The 27,360-nt window shown below is 34.4% G+C and overlaps 3 protein-coding genes across 6 annotated transcripts in view; 1 reads left to right on the plus strand and 2 right to left on the minus strand.

Moving 5' to 3' along the window:
* The window catches only part of LOC106175674 (dystrobrevin beta), a 40,904-nt gene extending 39,144 nt beyond the window's left edge, over positions 1 to 1,760 (minus strand). The window contains exon 1 of the mRNA XM_013557783.2: positions 1,628 to 1,760. Within this exon, the coding sequence (XP_013413237.2) occupies positions 1,628 to 1,652 (25 nt within the window). The 5' untranslated portion in view covers positions 1,653 to 1,760. The remainder of the gene's footprint in view (positions 1 to 1,627) is intronic.
* A 292-nt stretch (positions 1,761 to 2,052) lies between these two features.
* On the minus strand, positions 2,053 to 15,599 carry LOC106175666 (peroxiredoxin-like 2C). 2 transcript variants are annotated; one of them, XM_087002301.1, is made up of 7 exons: positions 15,477 to 15,599; positions 6,820 to 6,856; positions 6,345 to 6,376; positions 5,212 to 5,265; positions 4,644 to 4,749; positions 4,290 to 4,418; positions 2,053 to 3,956 (listed from the first exon to the last, which is right to left on the minus strand). In XM_087002301.1, exons 2-7 carry the CDS (start codon positions 6,839 to 6,841, stop codon positions 3,829 to 3,831), a joined length of 471 nt encoding a protein of 156 aa, XP_086858427.1. In that variant the 5' UTR covers positions 6,842 to 6,856; positions 15,477 to 15,599; the 3' UTR covers positions 2,053 to 3,828. The 2 variants fall into 2 exon arrangements, with proteins under 2 accessions (XP_086858427.1, XP_013413222.2); XM_013557768.2 differs by lacking the exon at positions 15,477 to 15,599 and adding an exon at positions 7,823 to 8,200.
* Positions 8,275 to 27,073, plus strand: LOC106178593 (uncharacterized). Of its 3 annotated transcripts, none has more exons than XM_013561863.2 (18): positions 8,275 to 8,522; positions 10,956 to 11,036; positions 16,431 to 16,495; positions 16,752 to 16,864; positions 17,212 to 17,280; positions 17,684 to 17,824; positions 18,222 to 18,348; positions 18,639 to 18,759; positions 20,057 to 20,220; positions 20,770 to 20,854; positions 21,141 to 21,375; positions 21,707 to 21,871; positions 22,572 to 22,743; positions 23,363 to 23,625; positions 23,784 to 23,942; positions 24,149 to 24,227; positions 25,660 to 25,765; positions 26,004 to 27,073. In XM_013561863.2, exons 2-18 carry the CDS (start codon positions 10,960 to 10,962, stop codon positions 26,113 to 26,115), a joined length of 2,253 nt encoding a protein of 750 aa, XP_013417317.2. In that variant the 5' UTR covers positions 8,275 to 8,522; positions 10,956 to 10,959; the 3' UTR covers positions 26,116 to 27,073. The 3 variants fall into 3 exon arrangements, with proteins under 3 accessions (XP_013417317.2, XP_013417309.2, XP_086858418.1); XM_013561855.2 differs by lacking the exon at positions 8,275 to 8,522 and adding an exon at positions 10,349 to 10,671; XM_087002292.1 differs by lacking the exons at positions 8,275 to 8,522; positions 16,431 to 16,495.
* Positions 27,074 to 27,360: the final 287 nt, after the last annotated feature.

Genomic DNA, 27,360 nt, shown 5'->3' on the forward strand with positions numbered 1-27,360 from the left:
CTAGACACAACTACATTAATCCAGGGGTCCTAATTCTTCCTGCAACATTGCTTTGTGAAGAGAATCCAATTACTTGTCATATGCTGTCATCCATTCATAATTGACATGCTCATCAAAATGAACTTGACTCCAAAAAAAGAAAACAATGAAATAATGCCAATCGTCATGTTTCTGGTTTCCACAGTAACAGCATATCGTTAACCCTAGCAGGTCTCATAAAACATTCAACGAACATACTCAGCAGATCATATTTTTGTTTTAAAAAAAAGCCACTTGCTATGTCTCATAATTTCCTCAGTGGACTGGAATACATCTGTAAGCACTTTCCACACACACATGGGATATCAAGTTTTTTCCAAATATAATAACCCAGGCTACCGAGTTTTCATCAAGGAGCTGAAGTGGCTCAGCTACAAGGTAGAGCATTTCACTGGAAACTTAACAGCTATCAAATCAGATCCATACTAAAACTGGTGAATTATTCATTTGTTGAAATGTGAGCATACTTCTTATCTTATTGATATTCCTACCAATCTATTGTATAAACTTGCCTTAGCATGTAGTCAACTGATGCCAATCAATAGGCAAAGAATGCTGAAAACAATGCTGCCTTATGCTTGGCGAACAAAGCATCAAACATTATGCAGGCTTTTTAATGAACATGACAGAAAAACCACTGCTGTACATTCTCAAACTGTGTATTAACAACTGACCTATGCTGAAATATATTTATCAAATATTCTACAAAATGTCAGTACAATGTGTTATTACTCTATATAGTGACTTTAATCACAATATCTTATTGATACTACATACATAAACTATTACACCACATTTGACTCATCAGCGTTTCCCTAATATAAAATTTTTTCGACTCAGTCTAGAAACTAAAGATCACATCTAACACACTGTCACATTTCTTCTTCACAAAAGCACAACATATTCCTATCAGTAGGAAGATCCACACACAACTTAGTCTATTATCATCAATTAACTTGTATTCAAAGCACAGACACAACATAATAGCAGGATGTGTAGAAATCAATGCCCTGGTTTGCCCTAGCTACAACCTATTAGACATAGCTGCTATGAAAAGGGAAAACACATTTGGTTCAATAATCCTCACAAATACTACTGGTCCATTTAACAAATGCTAAAATGTTTTTTCATTCCGGTGTAATGATAAGTGTAAAAATATACCACGTTTATGAAGATAACAGCAACAGGGTATAATTAATCTCACAAAGTAAATGCAAGGTTTCAATGGGCTGGTGTTTGTGTGCATGATTGTTTGTGCGTTTGTTTTAAATTGACTATTTGCCAGCAGAAAAGACGTAGTTCCGGGAAATAATTTTATCTAGCTCTTGCCGATGGTAACCCATAGTCATCTATACTCTATGAGACAATACTGATCAATCTCAGGGCGCAGGTGCAGCACGATACATATCCATATGGACCAATCCAATTTCTTTTATCTTCAAGCCTCCGTTAGGCGTAACGTTTGCTATTGGTGCATTGAAACTTTGAAGTAAGGGGAAGCCATATTTCCATCGATCAACTACCAGGCGCTATAAGACCCCATTAATTAATCAATACTCGGTGCACCTCATTGTGCATTGCCGCTTACCTGAAGAATCTTCAAAGTCGGTCATTCCTGATTCAGAAAACAAACATAAGGACCAATGAAAATGGGAAAATACTGAATGATAATGTTTGGAATGTTGAAGTTTCACCCGCGTGTTTACATAGCTCTTTGGTATTTGGAGGTAAGAAGCAATTTAGTAATTGCCTTTCGGTTGAGACGGTGATTGTGCTTTACAACTAGAGCAAGGCTGCTAGTGTGTATTGGTCCCTACAAGCACAATTCGCAAGAATGGTCTTTTAAGGATAAGCACACCTCCTCACATAACATTGTACAACACGATTTTAAGTTCTGAAGCAAAGATGTTTTAAAGCTCTAATTGAGCACAGTGATTCCTGTTAAGTGGACATTGATGATATTTTTTCACATTTAAGTATTCGTCACATCCAAATTTAAATGACAAAAATAAATAAAAATCCCAAAAGTCAAACTTTATTCAGAAACAGTTTTAGGTAGAACATGCAATTTCTTACTATATATATTGACATGTAATTGCATTATAAGCAAAATATTAACCTTAATAAAAAACACTAAAATATTACAAAGTACAAAAAGTAAGTAATGAATTATTTTATCACATACTATTTTGGTAGAAGCTTTGATATAAATCATCACATTAAAATAATCTAAAAACACCAGTATAAAAAAAATTGTTGCACATATATGAACATTTACATTTTCATCTAATTTGCACAATCTGTCGTACAATTCATCAATTCTACTAAAATTCATCTTCATTCTAACAATTAATAACAGATACAGCAATGCTTTTACATATAACCACAAATGTATTGGCCATACATTTTAGATAACTGAATTTTTTCAGTGGTACTCCTTAAAAGCCATCATAACTGGAAGCTCAGAGGAATGGAACTGCATCCTGAGCATGTACCTTGACAGTGGTAACCTACAGCCTAAACCCTATCTTTTCAATTTGTTCATTTATCTATACACTCTTTTATTAGGGTTTTCAATAAATTTGTATACTGGCATCCAATTTAAAAATGTAACGGTGTAAATAGATTTTTTAAAATTTTCTATTGGTTGTCAACTGTACCTGAGATTAATTGCCATGCTGTCCAGGTTTAGGCAAGGCCAAAAACATATCACAGATATCTTAAATAATTTCTCAGTTACATGCATACAAAATACAATGACATTTGCAAGACTAGGTGTTGAAGCTCAAGGGTGACCTTCAAATAATACCCATAAAATTTAAGCTTACATGAGTTTATAGTTTCTGTGTACAATATCAGTGTGGTTGACACCAAAGCACCTTGACACTGTTCCTGCAAAAGCAGATGTGAAGTAAACAATTTTCAATTCACAGCACTGAAACATTTCAGTGCCAAAATACATTTACCCAATACTGTGTGATATCATAGAGAAAAAACACATTACTAAATAATTATAAATTCCACTTGATACAAACCATAAGTTCATCCTTACTTTCCGTGCCTGAAACATAATTCAGTTTAGACCTACAAGTATGCCATGTTTGTCCCAGTATCATTTGAAATAGATTGCAGTGATGACAAACATTGTATTTGGACCTGTATACCGACCGGATGGCCTTGTGGTTAGAGTGTCCGACTCCTAAGCGGGAGGACGTGGGTTCAAACCCGTCCGGGGACATACCAGTCCTTTATAATCAGTACCTGCCGTCTCCCCGCTTGGTACTCAGCACTAAGGGGTTGAAGCATTGGTGAAATGATACATTGGTTAGCTCAGAGCGCCTAATATGGCTGCCAGGCTGTATCCTCCCCAGGGAGGTGAGAGCGACTATAGAGTGCAACAGGGCCAAAAAAAGACCAGCTTTATCAGATTTAAAATAAATTTCATTAAAAAAATTAATAAATATAAAGTATATGGCTTCATTCACATGCAATGTCTATTTTCTAAATTCTATTTTCTATTCGCGGTATGTCTTATGATCACGGTCTGTGCCCTGAATATCCCGCGGCGTAATTACTGAAACATTTCAGTGCCAAATATCCCGCGGCGTAATTACGTAGGCGGGATATTCAGGGCACAGACCGTGATCATAAGATAGCGCGAGTAGAAAATAGACATTCCATGTGAATGAAGCCTATATATATATATATGTATAACTTCAACCTTCGGGTTGCAATATCTCAATAAAGATTATTATTATTATTACATGACTCCTGTCTGGCACCTAATTCTTAAACATGTAGAACTCTTTGGTCTTTCTCAAAGTCCACAGTATCACAGCCTGCCTCTATCAGTAAGTCATTGATTGCCACTTGGTCTGCCGAGTTACCATCAAGGTGTGAAAAGTGTACAGTTGAACCTTAAAATAAAAAGAAAGACACAAAGCTAAATACAAATTTACATCTGAATATAAAAGTGACATAAACTGTCATTGAAGAGAAATGATAACTGACAACAGAAAATGACAAAATTCTCTTGCATTTCAAAATGAAGATACAAACAAACATAAACATAAATGTGCATAATACACATACACAAGATTTAAACCTATCATATGAAGAGCATAGCAGAGTTTTATATCTCACTGAAAAATAAATTTACTTTAATTCTCAACACCATTCTAAAACAGTGCAAGCTTCAAACATTTCCTGGGACATTTTTGAAAAGTTGCAGATATTATCAAACCACTTACCTGGCCCAAGAATGAATGTGGCTCCCATCTGACTGGGATCCCCCTGCCATTCATTGGGAAATTGCATAGCACGCCATGTGCTCTTTAGTATTCCACTTATAGCATTGGACTTGATATGTTTGTTTACCACTAGAATGCAGCAAATGACACAATGGTACAAATATATTATATGTACACTGTTTTCAGTATGTTTCCATCAACAATTTACCAGAAAGATTGCCAAGACCTTGGAAAACTAATCTTTATTTTACCAGTACAAAAATAGGACAAAACTACCAAGAGGAGATGGCATATTATTGTTTATATCATTTTTCAACTAAAATATTGAAAAAAATCTCTTCAGTGGAATCCTACCCTTTCTGGTATGATTGGCTTCGCACTTGCATTTGAGACACTTGTAAATGTTCCTATCTGGATCACAATACATGTCATACTGGTAACCTGTTTCTTGTTTGAAATGCTACAAAGCAATAAAGGCATTAAAATGTAATTGATAATATTTACTTTTAGAGCTCCTCACTCTTACCAGTATTTTTTTTTCAAGATATAGCATTTTAAGTCACTCACAAAAATATATTTACTTTTTGCTATCAATCAAATTCACTTTTCAAAAGATCTAGTCAACATTTTCATGTTCTACTAGCTAAAATTGTTTTGAATAATGTTATTCATTTGCTTGAATTTAATAAGTAATTCCCACATTGGACTAAACAGGAAGATGTGAAAATCCACAAATTTATCAAAGGTATGCACAGCATGTCTTACAATATGTTCTTATCTTAAAAAGTTCTGTTCAATGTAAAATTTGTAAAGAAGTCTTTCCTGTGCTGCATATGTAATCATAATTTCTACAAAAAGGTAAACTAAAACCAACTAGCCATAGTATATATGCATGTGCATAAAGATACAATTTGCCACTCACCTTGATAAATTTCCATGGTGCACATCCTATTACCACAAGTTTGACATTCTTATCCTGTTGAAACAAACAGCGATTAATTTGCTGGCAAGTGTATTCAGTTTTTTCTTTTTTCTTTTATTAGAAACCCGAGATTAAATTGTTTTCTAATTTTAAAAAATACAGAATTTAGGTCAAGTCAAAGTAACTTGCAGCTCATGTTGATAGTGATCTCTATGAGGCCATTCAGAACAGATGATCATCAGACTAACTGATCTAATGACTAAACATGGCCAACTGAACTTCAAAGCAGCACCACTTAATCATCTGATGGTCTCCCCGCCTCCACACGCGCCATTAAACAGATTAAATCTCATTTCCGAGGTTTCATTGCAAGGTCCCTGCAGCAATGGCACATGTGGAGATGGGGAGACCATCAAAGAATTAGTTGGCACTGCCTTTATGTGAGTCGGCCATATTTAGTCACAAAACCTGTAAATGTTTGACCGCATTCACGAGTTGAGCCATGGCTCTACAAATCCACGAACTAAATATGGCGGACGTACATGAAAAAAAAAAAAAACGCCTAATCTTTTAATAGTCTCTCTGCCTCTCACACGCCTCCCAATGCGTCGTCCCTGGCAGGGGTACAGTCATTAAATCTCGGCTCCATTTGCCATGCGAAAGCTACCTGAGAAATATTAAGTGCGCATGCTCATCAATTAAACTCGAGGTGAAGAAAGCATGGCGGCTGGAGGTGATCGAAGGAAAAAAGCCCTTCACTTCTATTATCTTTCAAAACAGAGACGAAAAAGGAATGAATTGCCCCGTAGAGCAGCAATGAATCGGCTCTCTACAGAGATAATGTCACCAGAGATATTCACAGAGATATTCACTGAGATACCCAGCCCCGCATGGCGAACGGAGCCGAGATTTAATGACTGTACCCCCGCAGGGACGACGCGTGGGGAGGCGTGTGAGAGGCGGAGAGACTATTAAAAGATTAGGCGGTTTTTCTTTCATGTACGTCCGCCATATTTAGTTCGTGGATTTGTAGAGGCCAAGTCTGCGGATCAACCTGTTCTGAATAGGCTCTATGAAGCACTAAATATGCACTAAGTTAAACAAACTGGACTGTATTTTTGTCTTCAACCTACCTTTAAAGTATTTAGGGGTATCTTGGCTAAGTCTGAAAAAAAAACAATAGTAATAAATGTTATAAAGACCTTTTTTTGTGGATTTTCTAAATCATTTAGTATATCACCTGAGATCAGTGAAAGCACACAGTTGGACTGCTAAACTATACATCATATAATACAATCAGGTGAATACATAGAGACACTTATCAGAGACTTTTATTAAAAGTTTTAAATTGTATACAAGTAATTCTGTTGTCTGGTGTTATCAAATGTTGACTTTCTGTCTGGGTTAGTTGCTTGCAATTGCATTTATGAGCTTTCTTGATTAAACTATATAACATATGACTCGTAGAGAAGGCCTCTTTTCATGAATAAGCTAAGTTGTAAGTATCTCTGGGCTTAATACAGTATTATAATTTTTAAAAAAATCCTACAGGTAATCAAATCAGTTTCAGGTAAACAGATAAAATATTTAACTACAAGGGGTGCTTACCTTCCACATATTCTTTGCACATGTAACACAAAAAGTGCTGAAATGGAGAGGTATTTTGTATCATTAATTGAAAAAACTCTGGGTGCATAGGATTTCTGGGTTAGCCAAATAAAAAGAGAAATTAATTTCTGTCCTGAACATGACACACTTATAAATTTATAGTTATAAAATACTGACTGTTGGTCTTATGTAGAATTATAAAGGTCATACTAGGTGGTCTCACATTTTAGATTCATCAAATGATTAAGCTGGCAGCCAAAGCATTCTATCAATATTAACCTGCATATCTGCTCTTAGTTACCATTCCCATAGGCCATAAACTTACAACAGAGTTTCATAAAATATGAAAAAGACCACCCAGTATATTTGAAATAAAACAAAAAAATAATATGGTTTTGTTATCATAGAGTGAGCTAGCTGAGGGTGACAACGGATATTGTTGCATAGCGAAGGGGATGGAGACCAGTGGCGGTGATGACAGGGATACAGACAATGGAAATAATATACATGGAAAAATTACATAAATAGCATGCACAAACAAAGTATATTAGATAGGCATAATTATCAACATAAAACAATACAAAACTATCTCAATTCCATAAAGGTAGAAATATTACCTCCAAAAATAAAGAATTTACAGGGGTTTAAGGCCCTGCATTCAGGACTAGCTATTGGGTAAGGATTAAGTAAGGTCACTTTATTGCAGTATGATAGTGTACTAGTATCCCCCCCCCCCCCCCCCCCCCCCCCCCCCCCCCCCCCCCCCCCCCATAAAACGAACACACATACACATGCGTACATGATATATTTTTTAACTTTTAATAATGAACTTTTGTGGTGACTTTGAGTAATGTCCCCGCTACTTATATTAATAGGTAAGCTGATGACAGACTTGTGTCTCATGTAAACTCTGAATGATGAAGCCTAGGATGAAACCCAACTACACTGTATGTAGCAACACCCAAACAAACAAATACAAAGCCGAACAAAACGTTTAGCTTACCCGAGCAAATACTACGATGGTTTTCTGGTTTGCATATGTATCTCCAAACCTAATTTTGTCTCCCATTTGGTCAAAAACATGCAAATTTTCAACTTCTTCAAATGATAACTCAATTTCTGGGTTTTCACTTCGAGATATTTTCAAATTCGGGACAGACTTAAGATCTGTCGGTTCTGTCTCTGTGGCCATTTTAGGAAGAAAGTCGATAGATGGCGCTATTTATCTTGTCCTCTTTTGTTCCTTCACTGGCCAAGTCCTCAGGAGCATTAATTGGAAGGTTGAAAGCTTCGTGGTTCCGACAATCATTTACATTTTCATTGAACTAAACTCTAATGGAAGGGCATATCTGAGAAAAGTGCAATAAACTGTTTGCACTAGCGATTTTTAAAACTGACTCACGAGTTTACGTTTATCGAGCTTTTTAGTGTTAATGTAAACGTTACGAGTTGAGTTCAGTTATCTAAAAACTAATTGGTAGCTTTTCCGTTAGCACAATTTTCAATATTATAAAAACATTGTATTGTTGATCTTTGGTTTTGGCCACAACAATTCCCGACTGCTGGAAGAAGCAAGGAGCTTTTCTCTAACACGTTCCATCTAGCACGTGTTTCCATGTTGTATAACTAATCAATTGATCTCAACCAACGATGCGTGCACATTTTCTTTTCACATCTTTCTTGGAAAGAACATTTGACTGAAGGTAAGTTTGGACAGAAAACGACAAATTTTGATAATTACCAACGTGAAAGTATATATATAGACCTTATAAGTTTATGCATGAAATCCCTCTATTGGCGCACGCCGTTAGGCTAAGATCACTGCACACTCGGTGCAGTATCCCTTCACTGTACGAATGTGTAAATCGGGTAAATTATGAATGGCAGTATTGCGCTCGTAACACGTGGATTGGTGCAATTTTGAACATGTGTCACAGAATAATGTAACTGAGATTGTTCCACTGCCATCCGTGGTACAGTGTATCTCTGAGATGTACACGTGAGTGGGGGCACTGGGAGGGGGGGGGGGGGCATGCAGGAGCAGCTAGGGCTCTGCTGCTGCATTGTCTGTTCGGGAATATCCTCGTGACATATTGCAGTGTAAATAAAAATAGATAAACGTACACTCAAAAAGGCATAATACAAAGTTTACATTTAAATACTCATCACTGAGAGGGACCGTTAATGTTATTATCAGTGTAACAGCAAAACACTAAGTATAATGACATTGTTTTCATGAATGACAAAGAAAAAAACTGTATTTATGAATCATGGGAATGGGGTTCTCTTAAGACCATGCTTAATGATATGAACTTTTCACACATATCAGGAGAATTTAAAATGGCTCTGATGGGAAAGGAAAATACCCAATGAGACCCTTGTGTACAAAAAGAAGAGTAATTGAATAAAAGACCGCATCAATGAATTATGGATTAATGAGAAATTTTTATAAAAGTTAATTAAAAATGTAATATATATACTGGTTTGATGAATGTATATATATTTTTTTCTTTGCAAACATCTGCAGGTTTCATGTTTCTGTCATTAAAACTAACAATGGGTCTATGTACACATGTAGTTCTGGTCTTCATGCAACTCAGAACTAGGATGACTAAGCAGTTTTACATTATCAGCAGTCCAGGCACCTTTATGCGACAGGAACGGTAGTCCTTGGAATGGTAGTATGAGGTCCCATATTATTAATACAGATTAAGATGTAGGGGGTCAGTATATGGAATGCCATCACACAACCTTATTTCTTTTCACATCTAATCCTTTTTTAAAGGTCATGTTCTTACAATGCGTAACCTAGCAATAGAATTTCTTGATATAGATATAATGTTATCATATACATTTCATGGTTTAGTTTAATTTAGAAAAAAATTATATCAAATTTTGGCAAAAAATAATATAATTAACAAATTTTTCAGGAAATTTTCTAATATTTACCAATGATATGTGGACCATCAAGCTTTGTCAAGATTCAAAAAGTTGCTAAATAATTGCGTATGTACATGCATACTTCACATTATAAGGATAGGATGATATACATTACTAAAGACATATTAATTTTTGAATTCTTGGAATTACATTTCAAATTTGTTCATGTGCTGCATATATATTTAAAAAATTTCCAACATTTTAAAATTTAGGTTAAGGATTAAAACACAAAAAACAGAGAAATAAAATGGGGGTTTTGGATGAAAATGTTTTCAGGATTTTTTTTTTTTTTTTTTTTGTGATTCTTATAAGGATCAGCATAACTTTAGTGAGTAAACTATAATTGAAATATCCTACCGAGGTGCCTGGGATAGAAACTTTTGGATCTCTTGGTTTGATCTCTAATTACTATAGGCCCTGGATATAGCACTGACCTGTAATAAAACCCTCATTGTATACATATGTAGTAGACTTTACTTTAGTTTCAGTTTGCTTACATTATAAATAAACAAACATTTAAACCTTATAACTTAGTGGAGAAAATTACTTTTAAGCCCACAAAGCAAGGAGGAAATGACTTATTTTGTAATTGTGAATATCCAGTTAGGTAGAAACAGGATCTATGTAGGGTTGAAAAAGGATATTATTAAGATGTTTTCTGAGAACAAACGTTTAACTGACTCCATTAAGCTGTGTTAAAGGTTTAATTCACATAATTGTCAGCTGTAATTGAGAGGGTAAATGCATTTAGTGGCTTTTTCAAAAGTGCTGAGTCATTTTCTAGAGACAAATTCTGCTTGGCTCCGCCCACATAATCGGTCTAGCCAATAAGCATCATCTGGTAGCTGATATATAATTGGAAAGAACTGCTAAGTTTCTCTTTGAACCTTAGTTCATCATTTTATCCTTATGGTAAGTTGGATTTGCTCTTGGGTGAGGCTGGTATGAAATAGTCATGCATAGAAGGCTACATGAACGCAGGGGAAGGCATGTTTATGTACACACACACACGTAGATAAGTCATTTACTCATTTCATTCATTCAATACAAAACTAGAATTTTAATAGGAAAATTTGAAATAAAAATGAATGAAACATATAGGATCACTTGTGCACAATTAGACATTTTTAAAGAATTTTACTTGAGCAAAAGAAAAAAATCGGATATTATTTTCCTTTTATTTATTTATTTTTCAGAAAGATGGCTCCACTAGTGCTCTCTGGTCAGGAGACTTTCCAGTCCTTGAAACCATGTGATCTCTCCTGCTGTACTAAAAGGTTTGTTATTATGAGTAGTAGGGAATACACAGGTAGATGAATGGTATGGATAGTAGACTTCTCTTGATGAATGTGTTTTTCTACATAGTTATCATTTTCTTGGCTTGGGTTGATTAAAGACCAGATGAGATTAAAACGGTGGTTTACCCTGAAGCCCCAACTCACATTTAAAAGTGGATGGGTTGGGAGGGAGGGAGGTTGCTTGCTTCTCATCTCCTTTTGCAAGAATTTTTTCTATGGGAACTTCCTAAGATTGCCTTACCTTCTCCCTTCTTGGCAATTAAAAGAAAAGAATCTTGAAACCATCTCCTTTACATAGAAAATGCACTAAACCCAATGCCTACTTACTGGTAAAGTAACATCATGTTATGTAAACAGTTTATTCTATAGGAATATAAACTGTTATTTGCTTGGCTAAATCTATTGAGCAAAATGTTTAATTCTGCATGTCAGTTATCTGTATTTACATATGAATTAACATAATGAAAAGTGTAAATGTAGCCATTCTCCTTTATTTGATTTTTTCTACCCTCTGCCCTTCAAAGGTTTATGATACATGTAGCACCATTAAAGTCGCGCATGGGTCAAATAGAAAGTAAAATTCAGTAGATCTACTACTATGTTAATTTAACATATATAATTAACCTACATTGAGTACAGGTTATATCATATTGTGGTAAGTTCAGAAAAAAAGCAATTCTACGTATATTATGACTTGATGAATGAAAACATTGATGTGTTTTCATTTTTTTTTTATGTCAGGATATCTTTTTCCCTTACAACTACAGCATCTTATTCATTCTCTCAAGCATAATATACATAGTCACCTGCGCTGATGTCTGAAATTCACTTGGACCCCCCACCCCTTCTAAAATGAAAGTTAGTTACATTTAAGAGTGCAGTATTGAAAGATTTGTTTCAGCGGTGATTCTCCATGTTTCCTTTTACATGATACATATAATTCATTGAGGGTCTTATCAACCTGAGGATAATTCTTATCCAGACGATATTTGTGTAGGAATTGAGCAGATAGTGAACTATTATGTAACACCAATTGGTGTTTAGGGCTCATTCCCATTGAAACTTACAGTCTACATAGATTGTTCCATCTCCAATGATCTCCCTAAATGTATTCTCCCTAAATGCAATTAGTTTAACACATTAACACACCTCCTCCTGATGTTGAGAAGAATACAGAAAAGCTGGTGGCTATACAGATAGGTGGAAAACAACAGATGTGTTAATCTGTTAAACTGATTGCATTCAGCAACAGTCCCCACAGAGTTGGATCGATCTAGGGAGACTGAGAGTTTCAATGGGAAAGAGCCCTGACAACACCACACGCTTCACGTGCCTGTGCAGTCTTAAGTATATGGTAATAATACTTGATAATTTCAAATTTTTCATTTGATGGAAGATCAAATTTGTGCAAAATTCTTCAATTATAGTGGGGCACATAGTGCCTCCCAAGGAGCATCCTACTAGTACTCACTCACCAAGTTTCAATCATTGTCTTTTTGTATTGTCAACAAAGTTTTGTTTTGGAAAATATGATATTTCGATTTTGCTTGCAGTGAGTGATAATTATTGCAACATGTTAAATGCAAGTTAATTTTAAAAGAACTGAAAGCCTTCTTATAGCTGGCCTAAAGGTATCAGTGAATTTTTATCCTTAATCAAATTTACCTGCTCACAAAGCATTGCCCAACTCATCTCCACACTGATTTAGTATTGTATTAGTAGTTCAAAACAAGTTCAGATTAATTTTGACTGCCATAGTCTTCTTGACATTTCAGAAGGAAATAAAGACATCAGGTATTTTCTATTTGAGGGTTTTTTTAAGGTCTGAATTGGGAATGATAATCAAGTGGCATAAAATTAAGATCTCTAGATATTTTCAAATGTTTGAAATATACTGTCCTCTAATTTGATTTCTTGTTCTTGTATTAGATGAAGAAGTTCTGCTTGCTGAAAAGATCTTGAATTTTATTGAAAATACACACCTTAGCTTATGAGCAGAGTTTGTGTCGTTAATGTCACCATGACATACATAGTAATCGATATAGCCTTTGGCTTTTATATAAAGTGAACATGTTACGTAAGTTCTAGTTTCCACAAGTTTACTTAGGAATGAAATGAATTATTCTTCTTAAGATTATCACAGTTGGTTTAGCCACTCACCCTTTTAATGTGCTGCACTGGCCAGCACTGTGTTGCTAGGATTAGAGATATTACAGCCCATACAATTAAATATGGATCTAACTACCAGTGGCCCAGGGTAATTTTAGGCATTCACTTGTACATTTTTTTTTTTGTTGGAAATCCATAGATTCATTATGTTTTACTTCAGAATTTAATTTAATTTACATTACAACTGGATGTTCTGTATTTCTTACAAATATTTTTTATTCTATGTAAGTTTTACAGGTAATAATATCATCTGGAATGTGCTTCTCTCATTTCCACACACTCTTTTTATCATTCTGCTTATTGAAACAGTTGTATTATAAACTCTATTTTTGTAAAATATTATGTTTTTCTCTTTTCTGTAGTATATAAATTACAAAATGCCTTCTTAGCACTCCTCTTACTGCACTAAAAACAACCTTAGTGTCTTCACATCTCTGTTTGTATACACATTTTTTATTATTTAAAAAGAATGATTATAAGCCATTATTTTGTTATCATTTCTAAATATCATTATGTCACAACTAATGAGACTGTTTTAAGACAAGAAATGAATGGCTGATGCTTTATAAAGCAATAAAAAATTCTTTCAGCTATGTAGTTGGATCATGGTCTAAATTTTTTTTACTAGCTTTGAAAAGTAGGCGAAAAACAATATTTTGATAGGTAACAGTCATCTTGAGAATAAGATTATGTCCAATGATCAGACATAGCCTCTGTAGTTCCCTTGCATTGATAAGCACCCCCACCCCCTCCTTCTCCTCCCACCACCCCCCTCTACTCGCCTCCTACCTTAGCAGGATTCTGTAAATGTTTGGGCAGGTGGTGGCCTGGTGTTGCAAACTTTGACCTTCAAGTGAAGATCAATTTGTAGTCTATCCAGGTGTAAGGCCTTGTTCACAATCAGTTGATCCACAGACTAAGTAGTCTGTGGGTCAAATATGGCTCCCGCTTGACAATGGATTCCCACCTCCCATGCATATCGTCCCAGCAGGGCAGGGGCAGAGCAATTAAATCTCGGCATATACTTTAAAGTGGGTGTGCTACATTTGATCCACTGGTTCAGATCAACTGGTTACGAATGCGGTCTTATGTTCTTTTGTGAAATGTGCCCAGGTCTGCGAGTTCTGTGTGGTCATGTTTGTTATGTGTTCCATGGTAACTCTGTGATGGAAGCACATTGTATTGCCATGTGTAAAGGGAAAGCAAAGGTTTGGTTTGAAGCCTGATATCTTCGATGAACAAAAGCAGCTCCAATTTGAGCCTGCATGATCTTTATGGATCTGTTGTATCCAAAATCAATTTTCACCAACCTTTAGAGCATACATGCAACCCATGCTGTTGTATATATATATTCTTGGATCAATGTTAATTTCTCTTTGGCATTTAGCTTCTTATAACAGTGTGTGTGTTGGGTTCAAAAATCTCATATTTGCTATTGTTGTTAAATATGGGGTTTCTTCTTAATGCCTATTGCATCCAAAGTAAAAAACAAAACAGGTTATGAAAGTTTCTTTAGAATTTCTATCACATTCTATTATGATCTAAAAAATGCCTTTAAAGAAACAAGATGATATAAGACATGCATTATTGTTTGTCTTTTTCATTCTTTAAAATGCTGTACTGTTTACAATGAAATATTGATATTTGAAAATGTTGTGTCAGAATACCCCTAAATGCCAGCAAAAATCAGTAATGCAATTCAAAATTTAACAATTTATTTACAATGACCTACTTAACTAAGGCTCTATTCCCATAGATTTTAGATCGATCTATCCCCGTGGGGAGTCTCACTGGATTACTTTCAGATAATCTGACTTAAATGTCCGTCCCGCCTACTACAAGCTGTAAAGGGGGTAATTAACTTTCGTGTCCGCCCGGCTGACAGCTATTTAGCGTGAACCCCCAGGGAGTTAGGTTGATCTAAAGTAGGTAGATCTAATCTATGGAAATGGGGTGTAAATCATACAGATCATACAATTATACAGAGATAAACTCATCCTGAAGTGTCCGTATCCTGTTAATTGTCCTTTAAAGTTTAGTACGCTAACTGTTTTTCAAGTGCATCCAATGACTGTCCAACATCCAGCATTTTCAAACATGCACTTTCAATTTCAAAGTAAGATGGGAATCAATTAAAAGCAGTGATATAACAGAAGTTGTTAACAGTCTGCTCCACAATTCTGAAAGCCTCTGGTCTAATCTCTATGTCCATCATTTTTATATTATTATTATCATAAATCTAGCACTTACCAATACATCAAATCTTGGAGAAACCTTGTGCTAGTTTCCACATTGTAATTCCCACACTCATGAATGGTACATAAATCCAACATGCACTCACCAATGCAAATGTCTAGAAGATACAATTACATAAACAATTAAAGGCCTGTCAGTGCATAGGTATTAGCACATAACTATTATAATTTATATATATTACATAATATTAAATATTGAAAATAGGTACTCTTGTGTAGTCATGCATGTGTATAATCCTGACGTGACTAGTGTCAGGTGTTCAGGCTGTATGCTTACACTGCATTACATTTCACTACTTCAATGTAGCTTGAGTCAACACTGGTCAATACCAGTTTTGTTCAATAAAAACAAACAATATCTTATTTAGCTCATAGTTTGTTTTTTGGGTACCCTGGTGACAGGAGACTGTATCACATGTAAAAAGTGCAGCGTCATGCCTTGCCATTGATGAGTTTGTACCACACTTAAATTAGATCTAGGTTATCATTGTCAAAATGATAGCTGGGACACTGCAACACTGTTCAGTTCTAGCTTATTTATCAACACAGACTTAGCTGTGTTGCATATCTTAGTGTTTTCTTCTTGGGTTTGGGTGTTATAGAAATGATTGAATGATGTGTAGTGAAAGATTTTTTTCTTGTATTGACAATAATTTTAGTACCGTCTTATTTCTAAGAAATGAAAGTTGAGGACATGCAGCTACCAATTAAAAATATTTCCTGAAGATTGAGATTCAAATTTGTAAAAGGTTGAAATTTTGAAACACAGGAATCAAAAGGCATCTGAAAGTGTATCCAATCAAAGGTGGATGGAGTTAAGTGAAAATAAAAATTAATATGAACAGCAATTTAACATTTGCCAGGAATTATTATCTCTTTTTGGAATCATATGTCAGGAATTATTATCTCTTTTTGCTTTGACAACAATAACAAGCTTTTTTATTCACAGTGAGATCAAGGCATATTTTGAGAACAGTTATGACCTGAATGAGAGCATTTTTACAGGGTTAAAAGGTAAAAGAAGAGTAGAAATCTGCAAAAGTGCTTTAGCTTCCTTTAAAGTGAATTCTCACTGTATCTTAATGACTTCTTAACACATTTTAAATCAATTTTGATAAAAGCCACTACTGAAAACTGTGTTGACTACTTAATTTTTGGTCAGTACTTTGTAAAACTGTTAAACTGTAATTGAGTAAGAATTTATCTCAGAGAATGATTAACTGACATTTTATTGTGTTGATATATATCTGTGTGATCATTTTATTTACAGAGGAATGTGCCATATACAAGTGCCCGGATCGGCTTCGTCTGCCCCTGATCTTCTACTACGCCCACACTGCATGCGTGTATGTGAACAAGATGTTTCTGGGAGGTTTGATCACAGTTAGTATCTGGAAAATTAGTTGTTTTTTTGTAATTTTTTTTTTATTAACTTGCAGGAGGACAGTTAGTAAAAATTAGTAGACATGTTCTTCTTAGGACTATGCACTATCAAGAATAAGGAGTAGATTAATTGACCTTAATATGTATATCTTTTTACAATTCATTTATATTTAATTTCCCTGTATGGCATGAATTATTTGTGTAGAAATGTATGCTACTATTTTAACCCTAACCAGGGGTTTCTAATTATATTCTTTAAAACATTTAAATTCTGTATATGATAAGTTGCTCATAAAAGAATGGTTAAACAAATTGTTTCTTGAAATCATTTTTGAAATAATTTTCAGAAACGCATTAATCCAGAATATGAATCCCTTTTTGAGACTGGAGTGGATGAGATGTCGTGGGATGACACTGTAAGACATGTCAATTTGTCACTGTATCATGCTCTTTTTCCTTTTACCAAAAGAGGTACTACTTCAACCTTTCTAATGTCATATAAAATTAGATGTAATGCATGATTTTATCACACATATCATAACAGGCTCACTTCCTTTTCTTCTAATTCTTCCTCTCTCTTCATTTTCTAAATTATAAGAAACTTATCACTTTGGTTGAGATGTTGATCATGTGAGATATTTTGCAATGTTCTCAACTTTCTACACTGGGAGTGAAACTTTAAGTTCTGAAGATGGCTGTTACAGTTGTAGCCACATGAAAATCAGGGAGGCTGACGGAATTCTGATATTGAGAACCTTGTAATTATCTGTTGTCACCAAACTGAACATGTAATCTAATTGTTTTGTCAACATTTTGCAGGAGAACTTCCGTATGGGTGGCCAGTACAAGTGGCCTAACTTGAAGGATGTGGTGGAGTACAGGAGGCAGGTGAGAGAAGTGATACTGCAGGTGATTGAGAACACCCCTCTGGAATTGCCCATCACCAAGGAGAGCCCATGGGTGAGTGTCTGTTTTTGTACACACACACACACACACACACACACACACACACACACACACACACACACACACACACACACACACACACACACACACACACACACACACACACACACACAGCTGCTGTAATAATCATTGCATATTAGCCAAATCTATGTATGTAATTCTTCTTGACATTCTATTGATTATGAAATTATTTACGTTCAACATATAATGGCTCACATTCTATTTAGATATGATAAATAAGATACCATTTGGTTCTTTTTTTTTTAATCTCATTTTTTTAAAACTGGTGTATGCACGTTGTCTTATAAATAAAAGTATACTGATTGTTTTAAAAATCATGAAATCATGTATTTAAATATATATGACAAAAATTGCTGTCATTCTGCCTCAGTGGTCCTTGTTTATGGGAATGGAGCATGAACGCATTCACCATGAAACTTCGTCTGTATTGATCCGCCAGCTGCCAGTAGACATGGTCACCAGGCCCAAAGGATGGAAATACGGCCCAGTGACATGGGGTGGGTAGAGGAGAATAATGAAATTATTATGTTTGCAATATTATTTTGAGAGTACATATTATTTACTGAAAACTGAGTTGTTGCCGTATAATTTTCTTTTTATTTATGTCTGCAAACTTATTATCATAACTGGTGGGAGTAAAAATTTGTGAATGTCTGAGCATTGTAAATTGATTTATGTAAATTAATAAATCTGTGTAAATCAATGGAGGAAAAATCCTGATTCAGTAGTGTGTTTCCAAGTGAAAGTACACAAAGTTTTATTTATTATGTATCTTTATTGGTGATAGGGGAAGGTGTTAAAGAAAACCCAATGGTTACTGTCTCTGAACAAACCACTGTGACACTGGGAAAGCCACAAGACTTTCCTTCATACGGCTGGGATAACGAGTATGGAGAATTGGAGTGCAAGTAGGTGTACACTATTGCTTGCGCAAAAGATATTTTTTTAGTATGTAAAAAGCCAAAGGGCAATTTATGCTGCAGTATTGTTATACCACTGATATTAGTCAGCATATCGTGAAATACTTTAAAGAACTTTTTTGTGTATGTATTGTAATGGATGATTATTAAGGCTAACTCTAGGTGTGATGCTTCTGTTATTTTATCGATTTTGGAAGAAAACAATGAGAAGATGCTAAAATTTAAAACAGGGAAGCAACAAGTGCAAAACTAGTTGTATAACACCTGTAGTGTTAGAAAAGGAATAGAGTCTTGTTGGAATAATATAAGTTGTTTATTCTCCTCTCTGTCTTTACCAGTTATAAAATATTCATCAATCAACGATGGTTTAAACTGAAATAAAAAAAATTAAACAAATAAATAAATAAATAAAATACTTAACTACTTTAATGCAATAATTACAATGGGAATAATCTAGAATGCTGTAATTGAGAAATCTGCACTAGCGCAATACAGCACAATTTAGGCACCAACATCTTTGAGACAACTAGCACAATTTGTGTAACATGAGACAGCAGAGAAAGCATGAAGCACATTACTCCTTCAGAATATCCGATTGAACCTTAAACATGTTTTACTTATAAAGATTCTACCGCATAAGACAAGACACGTGTGTCATAAAAACCATTCAATTTCACAGCAGAGAACTAGTACAGAGTAGATAAATCAATTAAAATCAGTGTGGGTCAAACTGCTTCTCAGTAAGCATTAAACTCAAAAACATCAATGTGGGTCAAACTGCTTCTCAGTAAGCGTTAAACTCAAAAACAAGCCAAAAACAACAATTCACTTAACTAAGCGCATCTTAATTTCTCTCCAGTTACAAAAAATGACATTAAAAACAATTTTATTCACATTTCTGGTTGGACAGGGTTCTCAATCAAAACACGTTTTCTTCTTCACTAGAACTGAACAAAGGAATGTGCTGTGCTCTCTGGCTAGGAAATTTAAACCCCCTCAAGAAATCTCATTAAAAGACAATCAAAAGAAACTATATGCTACTTAATACTTCCTATGAGCAATAGGGGTCAGCACCTTACAGCCTACTCTTATTAGCCATTGGCAATACAGGGCAGAACTTATAGTTAGATTAAATGTTCAGCTATCTAGAAATTTGCCAGGTGTTACAAGTTGTAAATTTAACAAATTTGTATAGGATTAAAAGAAAATTTCTATTTTAAATTTCGGTATTTAGTTACGTTTGTTTATAGCAAAAGAAGTAAATCTGAATATTTCCAACTTTCAGAGTACCTCCATTCCGAGCTAATAAGTACATCATCACCAATAGGGAGTACATGGAGTTTGTGGAGAGTGGAGGGTATCAGGACAGTCAGTTCTGGAGCAAGGAAGGCTGGAGTTGGAAACAGTACAGACAGGCTAACCATCCACTGTACTGGGTGTGTAGTCAAGGTATGGGGGACCTTGACTTTTAACACACACACAGTTTTGTGCCAACAGCAGTCTTTAACTTCCACTTAAAAATGGAGATGTGATACATATTATAATTTTATTCAGTCACTTGCTAATATTTGATTATGTTTTATTTTTTGGCTAAAATGAATTTAAACAGAGTCCTTCCTCAATTTAATAATATTCAGTGTAGATATCAGGACTTAGTGACAAATTTATTGAAAAACTTACGTAACCAAACAAAATCAGACTACCAATTTAAACAACTAAAAAGTCTATTTAAAAAAACACTAGAAAAGATGGCCCAAATCCACCTATGATACATGTATATGTGTATTTCCTTTCTTGATATTTTCCTTATCATTATGATATTGTTTCTTCAAGTCTTTTTTATCATTAGATTTTTTTTTTTGAAAATACATCAATTAAAAACAAATTACTTTTCTTACAGGCAGTGATAGTGAATTTACAGGCCAATAAAACAGAAAAAACTATAAATAGATAATTGGTGAAGAGCAGGTATGTAATAAAAAATGATCTTCATTTCAGGGTGTAAGAATGGATGTGGCTCTAATCTTTCAGCAAGTTCACATTGTAGACCCCAGGATATGGAAGGCACCAACGAAAAGTTCAGGTCTGTGTATGGAATAGTTCTTACCCTATACCAGTTAGGTTTTTAGAAAAGTAAAAAAAAAAAAAAAAAAAAATGAAGATGAATTTGCTGTTTATAAGTTGTATGCTGACCAATTTAATAAAGCAGGCAGATCTGAATATAAGAATATAATTATGTTTTATACTGTGAATTTTGAATCAAGTGTGTAAGTTATCAAGGTCATATTACTTAAATTTCCCATTGGTTTCTGATTATTTGGTATTTCTACAAACAGCATGTATTATAGTCCTCGCTATGTATCTTTCAGATTCCGTGCTGTTTATGATGTCATTGATATGCCATGGGACTGGCCAGCAGAAGTGAACTACCATGAGGCCAAGGCCTATGCTAAATGGAAAGGTCCATCTTATCGTCTGCCCACAGAAGCCGAGTACCACGTGATGCGAGGCGAACAGAAAGATGTGAAGGAAGGAGTGGCATGTGACATTGTGTACCAAGACAACTGCAATGCCAACATCAGATTTATTTATGGTTCTTCAACAGTTAGTGTCTTTGTCTTCAAATATCTTTAAATTTTGTCACTGATTATTTATTTTATTTTTATTTGTTATCTCACTGTTAATATTATTTCTGTTTTCAATGTATAGATTCAAATGAATAAGAATAAATATGATTTTTATATCTCAGACACCAAGTAAGATTTAAACTGTTAATGTTTGGATAAGTAAAGTGAGCTTGCCATCATCGTCATTATAATGTATGTCTTTACCATCATGGTCATTGTCATCGTCATCTTCACCAAAACAGAACATAATAACGAGGGTGAAAAGCTCTACTCACATGTTTTGATTATCTCAAGATATTAACTTTCAGCCAGTGAACATGTTCCCAGCCACCAGTGCAGGTTTCCATGATGTATTTGGCAATGTGTGGCAGTGGACGGAGGACCATTTTAATGGCTTCCCTGGGCAAGACACGCACTGGCTCTATGATGACTTTTCTACACCATGTTTTGATGGACGGCACAACATGATTATGGTTTGTACTAATAATGTTAATTCATGGTTAGATTTTTCTCTATAATAAAGTTATATTTTTTCTTCTTTTGCCAATGAAGTCAGTGTTCTTCTTTCTTTTTCTGAAGTTCAGTGGTTTTATTCTGAAGAATTGTGTGGCTTATCATATTTCAAAACCTTGAAGGTACAAAAAGACAAATTGGTCAAAAGAAGACAATCTTATTTATTTAGGGTTTTTGTAAGGGCAATTTGGATAAAAAAGTAAATTGATATAAGTAAACTAATAAAAAATGATATATGTACTGATATGCCAATAATATTTTGAATTTATAATTTTTCCTACTTGGCTTAAAGCCACTCTTAGACTGCATTCCCATAGATTTAGATCGATCCATCTAGATCGACCTAACTCCCTGGGGGTTTATGCTAAATTGCTGTCAGCTAAGCGCCCACGGTAGTTAATTACCTCCTTACAGCTTTTAGTAGGCAGGACAGACATTTAAGCCGGCTAAGCTGACAGTAATCTAGTGAGACTCCCCACAGGGATAGATTGATCTAAAATCTGTGAGAATGGGGTCTTAGTGTTGAGATAAATTAAAGAATTTCTTCTGGATATGAAAACCAAATGATACAATATTTAAGGCTACTTAAATACCAAATAGGATACAAATGGGTTAAGTGTTACTAAATGAATTTTGAAAATTTGAGTTATTGTTTTACAGGGAGGATCATGGATTACTACTGGGGATTCGGCATCGCGCTTTGCAAGATTCAGTTTCCGTCGGCATTTCTTCCAGCATGCTGGTTTCAGACTTGTGGAAAGTATTGGGCCTCAGCCCACTCCCCTTAGATTAGTGGACACGGAGGTCTTTGTTATGGGAGTAGGAATTGAAGGTATGATCAGGGTACATGTGAATGCCAGGTACAATACGTAGTTGCCACAAACTCCAACACCTTGGACCAAAACACAACTAAGAATTTTATGATTTATGGAGTCTTGAGAAATTTTAAACTTGGCAATTTTTCTCTGCTGTACTCTACTGAAATTAAAATTATTTAATGTGATAATTTTTAATAATTTATGTTCATTTTGTGCATTTCTTAGAAATGGGATTATCAAGCCATTTTATATCTTTTTGAATCATATCTCTCTTTTTTTTTTTTTTTTTTTTTTTTGTTATAAATTTCTAGGCCAATTTGTGCCAAATTTTCTTTGGTGTCATTTGTAATTCTCCATTGATTATCCACTGAAATTAATAGATTTAAATTGATGTCTTCACTTTTTCCTGAATCCTTTTGTCAGTTTGTAGAATGGTTTGATGGTGTTTTTGTAAAACTTACATTAAAAAAGCACTTTATTTAGTATTACAATGTAAAGAGAGAACAATTCGAGAATTTTTTAGTTCGATGCAGTTGTACGAGTGCATGAAACCTTCTTTGCAGAATTTATGTTGACAAATGTTCCTGAGATATATGTCTTCATAATCTTTTAATTTTATATTCCTCTCTTCAGATAAAGTTGACCCCAAAGAAGTTAACCTCCCCAATGGGTTCACCTGGGTCCCCAGTACTAATCTCCAGTATCATTACGACACCGCCGAGTCCGTAAACAGACAACTACAGCTGGAATATGGAGCTGGCTCCAAGTTCTTGGATCAGTTGTTGGAGCATGTGACTCGTACTGTGAAGCAGCATGGAACTGAGACCAGACGCATTCTTCACATTGGCTGCGGGGTGGGGAAAATTTCATTCCAGCTGGCGAAGCAGTTTGAAGAGGTGCAGTATTGGCATAGTTTTCTTCCTTGGCTTTTTTCTGTTTTATTTCCATTTTCCACTATGAAAGATTTGATTTATTATGTATCTGGATCGCTGATTAGTAATATAATGATTACATATATGATACACAAAGGATGTTGTGTTTATATGCTGTGCAGGTTGTGGCTGTGGATTTCTGTGGGCGTTTCTTGGATGCAGCCATCAGTCTGCAAAGTGGCAAGTCTTTGACCTACACAGTGGTAAATAGTGACAACAAAAGAGAGAAACATGAAGCTGTACTTGGAGACACCAGTGCAAGCAATGTGATATTTAAACAGGTATTTTTTTACCTTTCTAAAAAAATGTAAAGCTGAAAGTTACCTTCATCCATCATTATAATCTATGTGTTTTAAGTACCGTAGTTTCGTAGAATCAGGTTTGGTAATACTTTGATGTTTTTTGTGGTAGAATTTACATTTTATGTTGATCATGCCATTGATCATACTGCCTCTATGTACGGTGCTTTCTTATTGAATACTTACAGTTAACATGGCTGCCAAATGAAATAGGCACCTATGATGTTGTTCTCTTTGAGAACATTGACAGAGTCATGAACCCAAAGGGTATGTATCAAGAAGGTTAGATTATATATACACATTAAAAATTTTCTCTTCAGAAACTAGCCAACTATTCTTTCTGAATAACTACACTATTCTCCTTTTACTAAAATTGTCAAGATTCTACTGAATTATTTCTGTGGAGAATTGGGGAAGAGATTTCAAATATTAAGCAGACATGAGCTTTTTCTGTGCATTTGTGGATTACTGCATTTTTTATGTGACCTCAGAGCATATAAAACCAAAAAATTTAGATAAGGTGTTTGTTTAATAAAGGTGTTTGGTCCCAAAAATAAAAGTTCATTTTTTTTTCTAAAACCTAGGCTCATGTCCGATTTCAGACAATTTATTTAAAACATTTGAATGGCATGCTCTCAGTAAAACGATCAGCTATAAGCACTGTACAGAGATAGTGACTTTGGTATAAATTCCAGTGTAAAACTGCTAAAATTCCACTGCTAAAATTCTGGAGCAGAAACTGAATGATAGCCCTATCATTAGTACAGTTTTTAATGTGGTCTGTAGAGAAATCGCCTTGCCTATATAACTGTAGGTATTAAATGATACAGATATTAAAAGAAAAAGAACTGGCAAAAAGATAATTTTAGAATGTTAGATCGTCATTTTCTTCTAGACAATTTATGTAAGGCTCTCATCTTCACACATTTCAGGGGTCAGTTTAGAGTAGTGACCAGATTGGTAAATTGCCCTCAAAATGTTTAACATTACTAATTTTACATTATAGGGAGTCTTTATTATCTGATTGACTGTTGTTAAAAATTCAGTGTTGCTTATTACTAAATTTGATAATCTAAGAAAACATGCATTTTTTAAACTAAATTGCACAGATGTTTCAGTTTCTAATGTAGCTTGGACAGCAATAAATTACAGAAGCATTTTAAAATTATTTTAATTAACTGAGTTACATGTAAGCATGTAAGGTTTATTTGCTTATTTGCTGTTGTTTTGTTATTGCTTTACCATAACACCCAAAATAAAGTCAATTGCAGTAGATGGTTACATGTGGAAAATTAATTATCTTGGAATATTCAGCAATTTTTCCTCAGACAGAGAGGTTAAATAAATCATATTTATATGTTAAAATGATGACTCATTTTTAATGGATAAAACTGTTATGGTAAAAATTGCTGAATTATTTGAACAAGAAAAATTATTTGTCTGTATGACCATCTGTCTTGTAAATACTCCATTGAATTTGTATTTCAGTTTTTTCTTTTGTGTTCCAGCTTTTTAGTCTATTTTTTTCAACATTCATTATATTTCTGTACCAAGGTAATCATTATATGAAAAGGCTTTCAAATGACTTCCATAAAGCAAACTTTTCTCTCAGTACCAGTTTGAAAAAAGAAGAGATAAGAAGTTAATGATAAAGAGTGACTAGTTTAGTTGAATAATTCTTTGCTTTCTTTGTGTACAGCTTGGCTGCGTCGTCTGTGGGAAATTTTAAACAAGAAAGGTGTTTTGATCATAATCTCCACAAAGGGATGGGATCAGGCCAAGTTGAGACCATACATCCAAGACAGGTAAATATAATCCATATTTATTCATTAAGATGTACCAGTAATATACACAGCTAATAACTTTGATTTACAGTCACTGAATGTAAATGAACTTTATTAAGTAAACATTACCATTATTTTGATGTTATTCATGGGTTTTCTGCACACAAGTTATATTTATACTTAATTTTTTGTGAAATAAATTTCTTGCAAAATATTCCTTGTACCAATTTATGATTGCCAATTTTATTTTAACAAAAAGGTTACAGTGTAGTGAAACACACAGCCTCCCGTATTATGAGCTTGGAGGGAACAAGAAGCAAGTGAACTACACCGTGTGGCACCTCAAGTCCAGTGGTTACTTCCATGGCTAGACTGACCATATTACCTCACTGGCTAATAAAGGAAAGCCATGCCTCCCAAGTCCAGCAAGCAAGACGGTCCTTTTTTTTCTAATTAGAACTGATTATTTGAACCACTTTTACTTTGAACTGTTTGACCAAGAAAGGTACAGTGTACCATCAGTTGCATCTAATAATCTATGTTAGAATGAAAGACAGTGAGGAAAACAAAATTACTTACTAACAATATTTACAGGAGACAAACCTTGAAAAAATTATAAGTTTGTTGTATGTTAATTCTTATCTTTGTGGTATTTTGTTAGATGTCATCTTACATACATGAGTACTAGTATGTTTCCTTCATTGTATTCTGTGAGGAAAAATGTCAAAGTGTTGGATAATCTGTAAAATATCTTAATTTATGAAATAACTGTGGTACAGACATACTTAACAAATTTCAAAGTAACAGAGGAACAGCTTTATAGATTGTTTTTGTTAGTTTTCTTTGTAGTAGCAGTTTGCTGTATGTATTTGTTTGCCAACATTTTTTTCTAAAAACAAAAGTGCACTTTTACATGTACATGTGTATATATATGGTAGCATTGTAAGTAGATACATTCCACATTCCTCATTCCTTAAAATGTGTAATTTTTCACAAACTTTTGTTAATTTTTTATTTTATGAGTAGTCCATTACTAGATAATCTTTTTTCTTTTGAGAGTTAAAAAATGATATTTTACAAATTGACTAAACTCCACTCTGATATTTAAAAATATAATATTATAAATATCTTAGAAAAATTCCAGATTCATATTTTTGTACCATTTTACAATGTTAAACCTTTTTTCTTGAAATATTAATTTTGGGACCCAGTGCACAATTGCAAAAACACGCTTTTTTTTTTTCTCTCATATATGTCAACAGTATTACCAGAGAGCTTTTCTTGAAATGACTGGAATATAGTTGAATAAATGTGAATCTTTGTATCTGACCTCGCCATAATGGTATTGTATCTGACCTCCCTGTCATTGGGGAGGGAGGGGGTGTGAAATCTGGAAAAGTGACATCCCACTCATGAGTGAAGTTAAAGATATATATATTTCTGAATTCTACTTATTCTAAAATCCTGATTATTCTGGTGATAAAAAGGGGTAAATCTAGCTTATTCTGTAAATCATGGATAAAATTTTTTAATTCATGCCTTGCTATTATGGGAAAATATTTAGTAATTAGTGTTATGCTGGTTAAGTAAGTAAAGTTTTAAAAGTAGCCCTTTTG

This window comes from Lingula anatina, chromosome 1 (assembly GCF_051362555.1).
Source record: "Lingula anatina isolate TDL-2025a chromosome 1, LinAna3.0, whole genome shotgun sequence".
In the NCBI taxonomy this organism is placed as follows: domain Eukaryota; kingdom Metazoa; phylum Brachiopoda; class Lingulata; order Lingulida; family Lingulidae; genus Lingula; species Lingula anatina.

Coding starts and splice junctions, on each gene's coding strand:
- LOC106175666 (XM_013557768.2), bottom strand. CDS start 8,011: ATGGCCACAGAGACAGAACCGACAGATCTTAAGTCTGTCCCGAATTTG. Junction 6,857..7,822: donor CCATCGTAGTATTTGCTCGG/GTAAGCTAAACG, acceptor TCTCCATTTCAG/CACTTTTTGTGTTACATGTG. Junction 3,957..4,289: donor CACATTCATTCTTGGGCCAG/GTAAGTGGTTTG, acceptor TTTTATTTTAAG/GTTCAACTGTACACTTTTCA.
- LOC106178593 (XM_013561863.2), top strand. CDS start 10,960: ATGGCTCCACTAGTGCTCTCTGGTCAGGAGACTTTCCAGTCCTTGAAA. Junction 11,037..16,430: donor CTCTCCTGCTGTACTAAAAG/GTTTGTTATTAT, acceptor TTTTATTCACAG/TGAGATCAAGGCATATTTTG. Junction 17,281..17,683: donor AGATGTCGTGGGATGACACT/GTAAGACATGTC, acceptor AACATTTTGCAG/GAGAACTTCCGTATGGGTGG.